At 32.7% G+C, this 11546-nt stretch overlaps 1 protein-coding gene across 2 annotated transcripts; it reads left to right on the forward strand.

The window, feature by feature from the left end:
* The first annotated feature begins 1135 nt into the window (after window positions 1–1135).
* On the forward strand, window positions 1136–9088 carry LOC134248559 (uncharacterized). Of its 2 annotated transcripts, none has more exons than XM_062730975.1 (4): window positions 1136–1594; window positions 7593–7853; window positions 8104–8277; window positions 8409–9088. In XM_062730975.1, the coding sequence occupies exons 1-4, from the start codon at window positions 1501–1503 to the stop codon at window positions 8630–8632; spliced, it is 753 nt and encodes a 250-aa protein (XP_062586959.1). In that variant the 5' UTR covers window positions 1136–1500; the 3' UTR covers window positions 8633–9088. The 2 variants fall into 2 exon arrangements, with proteins under 2 accessions (XP_062586959.1, XP_062586958.1); XM_062730974.1 differs by having other exon boundaries at window positions 1144–1594; window positions 8394–9086.
* The last annotated feature ends 2458 nt before the right edge of the window (window positions 9089–11546 follow it).

The following is an 11546-nucleotide window of genomic DNA, read 5'->3' on the forward strand; positions in this document are numbered from 1 at the left end:
TTCTTAACAGAATTTCCCGAAAGTTTGTCAGATTAAAGTTATGCTAATACACTAGAACTTGACAAATTATCTTTATAAAAGCTTTTGGTTTGATAAAGTTATAGATGATTAAAAGTGTAACATATGTTTTGGGACACCCTGTAGATTCTAAATTATTATTATCAAGATGGGGGGTGATTGCAGGTGGGGGGAGGGGGGGTAGTGGGCCACAATAAATATAAGAAGAGGGGAAATCTGGTAAATAACTGCATCACCAAAGTTACTCAGGTGAGCGATGTGGCCCATGGACCTCTTGTTCTTCAAGGCACAAAAGAGGATTTTACTTATGTATTAAAGATTAGAATTATTTAGATTGAAATTTTTGTCATTTGTTAGTTTGGTCCGATAAAGTATTAATTACCTTTGTAAAAAAAAAAATAAGATATTGTTTTTTGTAGGAAAAATTGTCATCAAAACAAGTTTTAATAACCAAGAAACACATGGGTCATAGAAAGTCTAATGGCCTCTTCGTTGCGTTATCTTTTAGAGAAGGTTGGATGATCGTCGTGTGTTCAAAAGGACAGGATTATCTAACTGTCTGATTGAGTGATTCTGGAATGGACGACACTCCAAGAGTCTTCGACATTTTCAGGCCAAGAGAAAACAATTTAATAGCTTCCTAGACATTTTTTCAACTATTTTGTATCAAATATTGAATATAGATAAGACTATTCGGGTGAAAATTGGTTTGCAGTAATATTCTATAATGTGCCGAAAGTAATGAGACTTTCGATAAAAAGGAGCGAGCCCAGTTCTTTGAACCTGATTTCAGGTATTTTGGCATCGAATAAAACCCAACAATCCGTGCGTCATTTTTTCTAATCGTTAAATAGACTGTAAAGCTGAAATCTTTGGATATCGTAATTAGGAAATCATTTACTGCTGTACAGCTCCAAAACAAAAATGTCACGGAGAAGGTTAGAGTTTCCACATTAAAGGAAACGACGATGTAAAAAAGCTCTGCCTCTTTCGACCTGGACCATTTTTCTAACGGAGAAGAATAGTAGGGTTATGATTGTCAAGGCGCTTAATGAAAATTAACCATTATCTGGGTTGATCAGTAGCGCTCTATCACTTTATCTGTAATTATGAATTTCCGAGTAGCCGCTGGCCCCTAGTTAGATAAATACCGTCCTACTGTTCTCGTTCTTTATTTCATTAAATAGTTTTACACGACCCGTCACCGAATACTGCAACCAAATTATCCAAATTACGTGTTAAATATATCTGAAAAAAGTATTCACCCGATTATCCTGCTGGCATCACTTAGATTATGAAAAGACCTAAGATTTCTGTAGCTTAATATAATTGATACCCTTTTGAAGTCCTTGAGAAAAATAACTTTCTAACTGTTATCGATCAAGTGGGTATAATATGACGAGGCATCCTTGATTGCAGGTATAGAGTACGAGAAGTTTCTGAAGACCTGAGCTTTATGAATACCGAATCGTCGTCAAAGAAATGATGGCGAGACAGAAGAACAATTTCTTGAAGTGGACGGTGAATGAAATCGTTGTTTTTCTTCTTTCTCTGGAATTCAGCAAGATTGTGATCGGTAAGTTATCTTTATCAATTACTCAAAAAAAGGTCAAGATTATTTTAATACAGACTGCACATTCTTCAAGTTTTTAAAAATTCTGTTCTGTGTTAATTTAATCATTTAAGAACATTAACGGTAATTAGTTCCTCATATTTTTTCTTCTTAAATACACACATTTGCTTGATCATTGCAGAAATGGTCATGTATTCTCAAACTGAACAAAACTTTAATAATTTGAAATCACATGTTTATTATTATTATTTTTATTTCTGAAAATGTTTTTGCTGTTTTGAAATGCCTTTCACATTTCTTTTACAGATTAAGTTATTTTCATATTTTATATTTAAATCATAAACTCTAGCCAAATCAAAGTGAATATTATTGCGACAAGAATAACTTTAAAATGCTTTGATTCTCAGTTCTCCCTTTATTTGTTATTCTTTTTAATTATCAAAGATGATAATCATCTGCGATAAACAGAAAAAATACAAAAAATCAAAAAGCATCGTCTGTTAAAACTTATCAATTAATAATTTATACAAAATAGTTTTGAAAAAAAAAATCTTGTATGCATCAATCATTTCGGATGTTATCTTTTAATGATAAATTGCATACCTAACTAACAAGGTTGCTTTGAATATTTTTATTCACAACTTTTATTTTAAGACAAGTGATAATATTTAATAAAATTCATATAAAGTCTGCAGACCTAGAACAAACTATCCATTTACTCAGACAAATGAATCCATTTAATTCTTTTGAACACATGTATATCTAATGTCAACGAGAGGAAAATATGTGAATACATGTATTTTGCAAAATATCTTTAATCAATTGTTAATGTTTGAAGCTTTAGAAATTAAAAGTACCGAATGCATATGCCCACTACCCCTTAGAACTTAATATTATTAATAAAATTAAATTAAATATGAACACTTTTTAAAGGATATTGCATGATTTAGTACTTGACTTTTTGTCTTCAGGAAAGTGAACGATGAATTTTCAACAGGTAATATATTCCTGATGATTTTATTTATATATAAGGAAAAAACTGAATATCATTATTCTCTGTTTGATGGAATTATTATGTATTATAATTAACTGTGACTAATATCGAATAGTACACAAAATAAAAAAAAAATAATGAACAGATAATTTTAGAGTATTTTAAGTTACAAATTTCTTGGTGTACATTTGAGACATTTTTTTTAAATACTCGTGATTTGAAAGCCTTACCAAGACAATGGGGGACTGAGTACAAAAAATACTTCCAATTATTTTCTAGAAGCAAAATCAAGTGAATCTTTTAAGTGAGGCTTCGTTACATTATAACCTGACATGACATAAGAGGTGGGCAGATTTGACGAGGAGGAAACGAGCGCTTAAGGATACATCAGATGATAAAAATGATGACATTTATTACATAATTTTAATGAAGACAATGGTTATTTCCGCAGTATTTCTACAACACCCAACTTTTATACAAGGGATTAATATTCAAAATAATCCTAGGAATTAAAAAAAAAAACTTCAGACAACATGAGTTTATCTGTAGGTGTGATAACCAGTCTAACAAAGCACTAATGTAAATTCTAAAGACAAAAGTCTATAAGAAACAAGATGTAAAGAAATATGGTGAAATAGATAGATCACATTTAATATCATCCATCATGATGTGGTCATGGATTTACCAAAAATGGTTGTGACGAGAATGTATCGATTTTTGCAACTGATGTTCATAGGGATTTTTTCTTGGCCCTGTGAATTTCTGGAAAAACAAAACCTCTTAATTTTAGTTGAATATACCAGGTACATTAAATTTTATTAGGACTATCTATTTTTAAATGACGTGGTTTTCTCGGTTGTCCATGTATTATGACACCTTGAGTTGCGGCATTCTCATCGAGTTTGAATTATAAAAAAAAAAACAACAAAAATTTCATCTCTTTTTCTTTTATTTTTTGCAAAATTTGCACAGAAACCAACTCCTGATCCAAAGGTTCAATTTTATGTAATGAGGGAACTGTAGATTATAATCCATATTTTATTTTTTTGGGTCAAGGGTGGCCTCATCATTTAATTAACTGTTGTTCAAATAGACAAATATTTATCAAAATTTAAGAACGTTGCAATTTCACGAAGTCTATATTTTAAACATGGAATCTCAGATATAATATGAAAACTACATTCTACACCGTGCCATAGCGTTACTATGATGCAATTATTCCGTAACGTATGATGAAATGATTCCTTATGGAGTTTTAACATGGAGATTTGACCAAGGTTTAAAATGTCTTGCAAAATAGCCCAAATTGTGTTAGCCATTGCATTATAGGAATGACACAGGCATCTGTTGGCATAACGGACAATGTCCAGTGATGCGCCGTTTTCTTAAACACTTTGCACTTTCATAATGAAGAAGCTTAAAAGTTCGATTAAATCATAGAACTTTTTTTCCCAATCAAGTTACAAGATCAGCTACAAATCATTAAAAATGAAAATATTTATTTAATCATAACGTGGGTTTTTAGAAGTAACGTATGATGCAACGATTCCCATCATTAGTAACGTGCGATGCAAGTATTCTTTAACAATCGTATTATTAGACCAATGTGTTGGATTTCTTTACTAGGACACGTTTCAAAGTAGGGTAATAAAATTATTCATTGCTTTCTTTGTATCACAGAATCCCAAATGGTTAAGAAAAAAGCAAAACTTGACTATAGAACGGCTAAAAGAAAAAAAGCACAGCAAGAATAAAGTCATTTCATCCCCTTACCCAACTCCGAAAAGAAGAAAATTTTCTATACCCCATTTATATCCAAAAATCGACATGTTGATACCCCAAATAGAAACACTGTAAAAACTCCATAAGGAATCCTTTCATTATACGTTACGGAATAATTGCATCATGGGAACGGTATGGCACGGTGGTAAAGGCATAGCAGGGAGAGGGCTAAAATAGACTTTGCCTGTTGTCCAAGCCCAGTTCACTTTTATTTGTGAATAAAATTTTGTATAGATAAAAAAAGAAACTGTGATTAGGGTCTATCGTTTGATTTTGCCAGTTTTCCCTAACCCGCGAGCTGAGGTATTATTGCATGTATTCAGAGAACACTTAATTTTATGTATTTGTTGCCAAGTTTGATGATTCATTACGCTCTCCCAAAATTATTTTTAAATTAAAGTTTTCTATTTGAATTTATCGTACATAACTAGGCAGTCGGATTCGTAACAAATTATTGGGGGTGGGGGTGTATGCCAAGGTGTGTCCTTGTTCAGTCTTGGTGCCCTAGGTAGAGTCCAACTGAGATAGGCGCTTGGTTACAGGATAGTGTATTTTGTGGAGTTTTTACAGTGTTTCTGTTTGGGGTATCAACATGTCGATTTTTGGATTTAAATGGGGTAGAAAATTTTCTTCTTTTCGGAGTTGGGTAAGGAGATACTAGTAAAGAAATCCAACACATTGGTCTAATAATACGATCGTTAAAGAATACTTGCATCGCACGTTACTTCTAAAAACCCATGTTAGAAGTGATTAAATAAATATTTTCATCACAATTCTTGAGTGAAATGGAAAATCAACGAATTTTCATGATGGTAAACTTGTAGCTGATCTTGTAACTTGATTGGGAAAAAAAAGTTCTATGATTTAATCGAACTTTTAAGCCTCTTCATTATGAAAGTGCAAAGTGTTTAAGAAAACGGCGCATCACTGGACATTGTCCGTTATGCCAACAGATGCCTGTGTCATTCCTATAATGCAACGGCTAACACAATTTGGGCTATTTTGCGTTTAAGACATACAACTACGACATTAACTTACCTTGGTCAAATCTCCATGTTAAAACTCCATAAGGAATCGTTTCATCATACGTTACGGAATAATTGCATCATAGTAACGCTATGGCACGGTGTTCTACATAACTTCACAATATATTAAATAAAAATGTTTAAAATCTGGTGACGTGGCCGAAAAAAAAACTTTGTAAATACCAACATTAAAAATGTTTTTATTGAAGTTTTTCCGTTATTTTTTGATAATGACAAGGAGCACACGGCGGGTGGGACCGTTCGGCAGGGGATGCTCACCCCTCCATGACACCTGATCCCACCTCTGATGTTTTGGAGGCCCTTGTATGCTCTGCTCCTATTTTGTATTGTTTTGTGGATTTTTTAGCTTGAGTACTGTTCGTTGTCCATGTATTTCACTCGAAGGTATGAAAAATAAAAAGCAGGCACCATCTTGCATCCACAGAATGGTTTTTCAATACTCAACAGTTCGCATTTGGAAACAGTTGTACTGTATTTGGTCCGTTTGCAGGAAATTCGAGATTATATTATTGTCTATCCGCTTTAATCTTTATTTCTTTTGTTGTATGCATTCAAAACATAATAAAATTCATCACCAATTTTAAAAAGATCACATAATGTGTAAGTCCTTTGTTCTTTCTGAATACCATCCCATCTCCCATTTTCAATAGGCAGTTAAAAAGTGCTACATATGAGTCCACATATATTATTTTTTAAATAAAGTTAAAATCTTGGAGGCAAACAAATAATTTTGTTGGTTGAACTATTTCCTGATAAAATTAATATAAATCTCTTTGTTTTTTTTTTTGTTGTTGTCGTCCTTGTTGTTGTTCCTTTTTCTTTCTTTCTTTTTTTTTTTTGAGTTATTTAATATTAACAATATACATCGATTTTAAAAGTGCAGTTTTTCTACTGGAAGTCTAGCAATAATAGAGTATTTGTTAAAATAATTCTTCCCAGGTTAGTTTTCATTTTTAGTGCTTTTTAAAATGTTTGTACAACAGGTGTATATTAAAGGGGCATGGACACAGTTTCAGATAAATTTCAAAATTTATTTTTTTCCCCATTTTTACAAATATTTAACTAGGGTCTTTCTAATGATCATCAAAAATTTGAACATCAGTTGTCGAGATACAAGACAGATTTAGAGCTCCAAACCTTTGTTATAGAAACAAGGTCTGTGTCATGTTTTTGTTTACACAGTTTAATATACTAATATATGTTCGTTCAAAGTGGATAATTTCAAATAAAAGTTAATTTTAAATACGATTCGACAGTTACTATTGACTTGCTGAATTTCAATTTGTTATAAATATGATATTTTCTATATGTAAACAAAAACAAGGCACGAGCCTTGTTTACATTATGAAGAACTTTTAAGTTCTGTATCTTGTTTGTTAATCAACAAATTATGTCCACATTTTTGCTAATCAATAGATGATGCCTTAGGTAGGAATTGTAAGCATTAAAATTGGTTTTAAAAATTTAGTTGAAACTGTGTCCATGCTCCTTTAATCATTAAATGACCTACATATTTCTGTTAAACAAAGAAACTGATGTAGTTTGCCTTGAAGTTTAATGATAAAAGATACAAATAACAAATTCAATTTTGAAATAATTTGACATTAAAAGTTAGATTACGCACTGATCAGATTTCTAAATTACGTATATGCACATGTATAAATTTGCATTCATAATTTGATACAGATTCATGGGAGAAAAGTCGACTCAGCTTAGACACAAAATATTTTTTTATCACCTAACTATAAAATTACTATTAAATTGCAATTTTAAATGAGTAACTGAGTAAGATCAGTAGCCGAGCGATAATCGAGTACTCGAATACTCCTTGACAACGCGACACCCCCAGTTGCTAGGCACTGTGCCCTTAGTAAGTCTATCATAAGCACTGATACTCCACACTGTAACATGAACGTTTTTAAACAAGTATTTTTTTTTCTTTTATCATATCTATTAGAACAAGTATTTCATTTTTTGTCAACGCAATTTATCCTTTTGTTCAGCAAAAGAAACCCTGCCTTCAAAAGTCTGAATGCAATGCCTGAAATATTTCAAGAAGAATAAATAGGATCCACATTAAAATTAACTTATAAAAACTCGGTTGGACGCGGGCAGCATTAATAATTTTCAGGTAATATTTCAACTAATTGAAACTGTTATCAATGACCCTTCGTTATAGGTATTGTTCCTCCTGGCGGAATTGAGGGGTTATGGATTACAGATGTAAGTCTTAACGACAAAGTGAAGGACGACACATATTTATGGATGCGGGCACCTGTCAGTAGGATGCAGTGTGCACTAGAGTGTACAGCAGATACGCGCTGTCTATCCCATTTTTACAAGGAAACCAGCGCCACCTGCATTGCACAAGATGAAAAACTGGACTCCATGACCGTTCGAAACTCCTCTGGATTCCTAGCGTATGGATTCCAAAACCCACGTACGATGCTAATATCAATCAAAACGCAGATGAAATTAAAATACGTACTAGATAGCAGTGAAGAAATTTAGAGTCTCTATAACAACTATTATATGCATAATTTTCTATATGAAGTACTATTTAAACTAGGCTAATGATAGCATATGGCTGTGAATAGATAAAATTAATCTGACTTTTGGCCTCACTGTTAAAAAGTTTTAAAAGAAAATCATTCTTGGCTATAATTAAATATTTGATCTCCGTATTTTAGCGGAATGCAGTGCTCCTTTTCTGTTCGACCGTCCTGCCAATTTGTGTTTCTGGAGATCGGACGTAAAAGGCAACAGATCGACAGCACAGCAAGTGTGTGCTGCATATGGCGGTTCATTGGTTACCATAGACACGGTTGCCAAGAGAAGTGCCGTGTTGTCATATCCCGATTTTGGTAAAGTATTGAGAAAAAACCTGAATAGTAACTGTTTCTATGATTATTCATTGTATTAACTGGAGTTGAACTAAAAAATCTTTCACACACTGATTTTACAGTGATTTTCATTTTAGCTATTACACCTACAGGGTGGGCACCATCCTTCCTGATCGACGGAAGTGACGATGAACAAGAAATGGATTTCCGGTTCAAGGATGGAAGCCCGATTCCTTCGACCTTTTGGTCGAGTGGCTATCCAAAGAATGACACATCAGAAAATTGTATTCATATTCCAACTTATGATCCCAACGGGCTTTTTATACACTACGAGTGTGATAATAGTAATTATTACTTTGTCTGTCAAAAGCCCTAAAGAAAAGGAAATATTCAAAGAATATATACAAAGAAAATTCAATGAGAACCAGCAGTGTTGCATTGCCATAACTTTTTGTTTAGCCATTATGGTTTGTATCATCGTTACTTAGGAATTTTCTCAAACTTTGTCATTAAATTATGATGTGATATGATGTTGAAGCAGTTTTATACAAGAGTCCTTTAATTTTCAGTGATATTGCAATTTTGTATATTTACAATGCTCGATGTCAGTTGCTGTTTATATAGTTAAAAAACATTGACTGCAAAGTTTTTAAGTTTGTTGGTTATGTTGAAAGTTTTGAAATTAATGTTCACCCATACTGTAAATTTACTTCATATGCTATTTTATGGAGAATAATACTCTAAAAATCAGACCCAAATGAAGTGTTGTTGTCATCATTTTTTTTTCTTTTTTATACAAAGTTCAATGCCTGATGTTAATTTTATTTATACTTGTAAGATTATATGTTATATGATAAGTGAAAAAATGAGTACACGTCGTGTTTAATATGACTTGTATAATAATTCTGGGAATATGATACCCACAACTATTCCAAGGCATTAGCCATATTTCCAAGACCACTAATCCTTAGAGTTCTGCGAGGCATTTAAATAAACTGACTATAGCTCTATGGAAGGACTACATCGGTAATTCTACCCGAACGTTTCCTTGGTAAGTCTATTCAGTAGATATATTAATAAGGCAAGGCGTGGAGACTTGTCCAATAACAGAGCCAGTCTTGGTCAATTTACAGACAAGATTAGAATTCCTCTGTAAAAATATCTTTAATGTTTTGTTATAAAAAAAAAAGCCATTAATGATGATCTTAATACAGTATGACTTTGAAGCATCGATGTAAATAGGAAATGTTTTGTTTTATATATTATGCAGAAGTCCCCTTCCCACTCCCTAAAATACTCTGCAATTGGACATTTTAAAAATTCGCCCATTAAATAAGAATAGCTCTAATTAAGTCTAAGGAATCGAATGAATAATTGTCAATTAGTCGCTAACCATGCACAAGATGATAGGAACTTTTTTAAAAAAAAAATCTTGATATTTTTAAAGTATATTTTATTCATATTCAAAACAGAAACTAAATTTGACGTTTGTAACATGGTGGTTCTGGTTGAATATTAACTTCTTACGTCGTATACACATATATTTGAGTCTGGCATATTTCTGAATCATTCTTTGTGAACTTGACTTCTAAAACAGTAACTAAAGGTCCCATGCCCTTAAATACTTTCCTATTCATATTTTGGCTCATACAAACAAGTACAAGAATACAATTATCGTGACTGAAATTAATGACTTGTTTGCAAATTTAAAGTTGGATTGTATTTTGAGTTCATAGGAATCCTTACAAACAAAGATACATGTTATTTCCAAAGATACTGGTTGTTTCCATTCTTATGTCGATACGATATATCCCGGTGAGCTTGAGATAAAAGATACCACAGAGTCTAACACATTTGTTTCATATTTGGATATTTTACTTGAAAAAGACGTTAATGGTAATCTAACAACCAAGCTCTATGATAAACGTGATGACTTTAACTTTTCATTCGTCAACTTTCCTTACTTATGCAGCAATATACCTTCATCACCTACATACGGAGTTTATATATCTCAGTTGATTCGATACGCGAGAGCATGCTCTACGTTTGAACAATTTCTAAAACGAGGTAAATTATTGACAAACAAGTTGATGAAACAAGAATATAAGCTGTCTCGTTTTAATTCATCATTTTGTAAGTTCTATGGTCGATACAATAACCTTGTCAGCAAATACAATATATCATCGAGTCAAATGCTAGCTGACGTTTTTCATATTAATTGTTAGACCATTATTTATACACTGAACTGACGATGATTTTTTTCCCGTTATTTTCCGATCATGACAAGGAGCACACGGCGGGTGTGACCGGTCAGCAGGGGATGCTTACTCCTCCATGGCACCTGATCCCACCTCTGATGTTTTGGAGGTCCGTGTTTGCTCTGCTCCAATTTTTTATTGTTTTATGGACTTTTGATCTTGAATACTGTTCGTTATCTTCATATGTTTCATTATAAAACTGAATTTGAATTACTATGCCTATATATTCAGGATTCCTAAACGTCATATTCATAAGAATTCTTACAAATATATACTGTATAATTATACAATGGGTTCCTGTAAATATTCTACCAAGCCCCCCCCCCCCCCTCTTCCTTTTTACTCCTCACTAAATATTCACAGCATTGAAGTGTTTTACAACTTCATTACAATTAGACGTGTAAATCATGTGGATTCTCAGAAATTCCAAGGAAACTTTCAGAAAATTCGAAATCACAAAATTTTACCAAAATCAATAACACCAAATTGTTCCACTTACCCGTTATCCCATCAACCCCCCCCCCCCCCCCCCAGTCCAGACTCTGTGACATCAGTAACAACTGCCTTTTCAATAAAATGGAAATCGTAGATTTACTAACCTTGTCATTAGTCTTTTGCAAAATGATATTAAAAAGATTTTGATTGACAATACAGCTATCTACGTAGTTTTTGGAGACCATGTCTTCCAACGATCTTATAGAATTCCAATGAGTACCGGCTCCTTCCTATTATAAGCAGACTTGTTGTTTCCATATGAAAAAATTTTTGCAAATTTTGAGATCAATTAATTAATTAATACTAGTAAAAATTTTACAGGCGATTGAAAGTTTTACTTAAGTCTAAGTCTGTTTCATGATCTTGGGGTGATATCTTCATCCATCTTATTTTATAGTACGTAATAGTGGTAACATAATTACTCAGTACATGTATTTGTAAGCAGAGAACAACGAAGAGATGTGAATATCCTGATGTAGGCTATGTTTGAACCATATTTGGTCTGATCTCTTGGAAACAGTCAGATGAGCAATATTA

The sequence above is a fragment of the Saccostrea cucullata genome, unplaced genomic scaffold (genome assembly GCF_032062105.1).
Source record: "Saccostrea cucullata isolate Sc308-1 unplaced genomic scaffold, CSIRO_AGI_Scuc_v1 ctg55, whole genome shotgun sequence".
NCBI lineage: Eukaryota > Metazoa > Mollusca > Bivalvia > Ostreida > Ostreidae > Saccostrea > Saccostrea cuccullata.

Bases quoted from the DNA above. Each gene is read 5' to 3' on its own strand.
- LOC134248559 (XM_062730974.1), top strand. From the start codon at position 1,501: ATGATGGCGAGACAGAAGAACAATTTCTTGAAGTGGACGGTGAATGAA. The intron at 7,854-8,103 runs GTACGATGCTAA...TCCGTATTTTAG, and splicing joins GTATGGATTCCAAAACCCAC to CGGAATGCAGTGCTCCTTTT. The intron at 8,278-8,393 runs GTAAAGTATTGA...TTTTCATTTTAG, and splicing joins GTTGTCATATCCCGATTTTG to CTATTACACCTACAGGGTGG.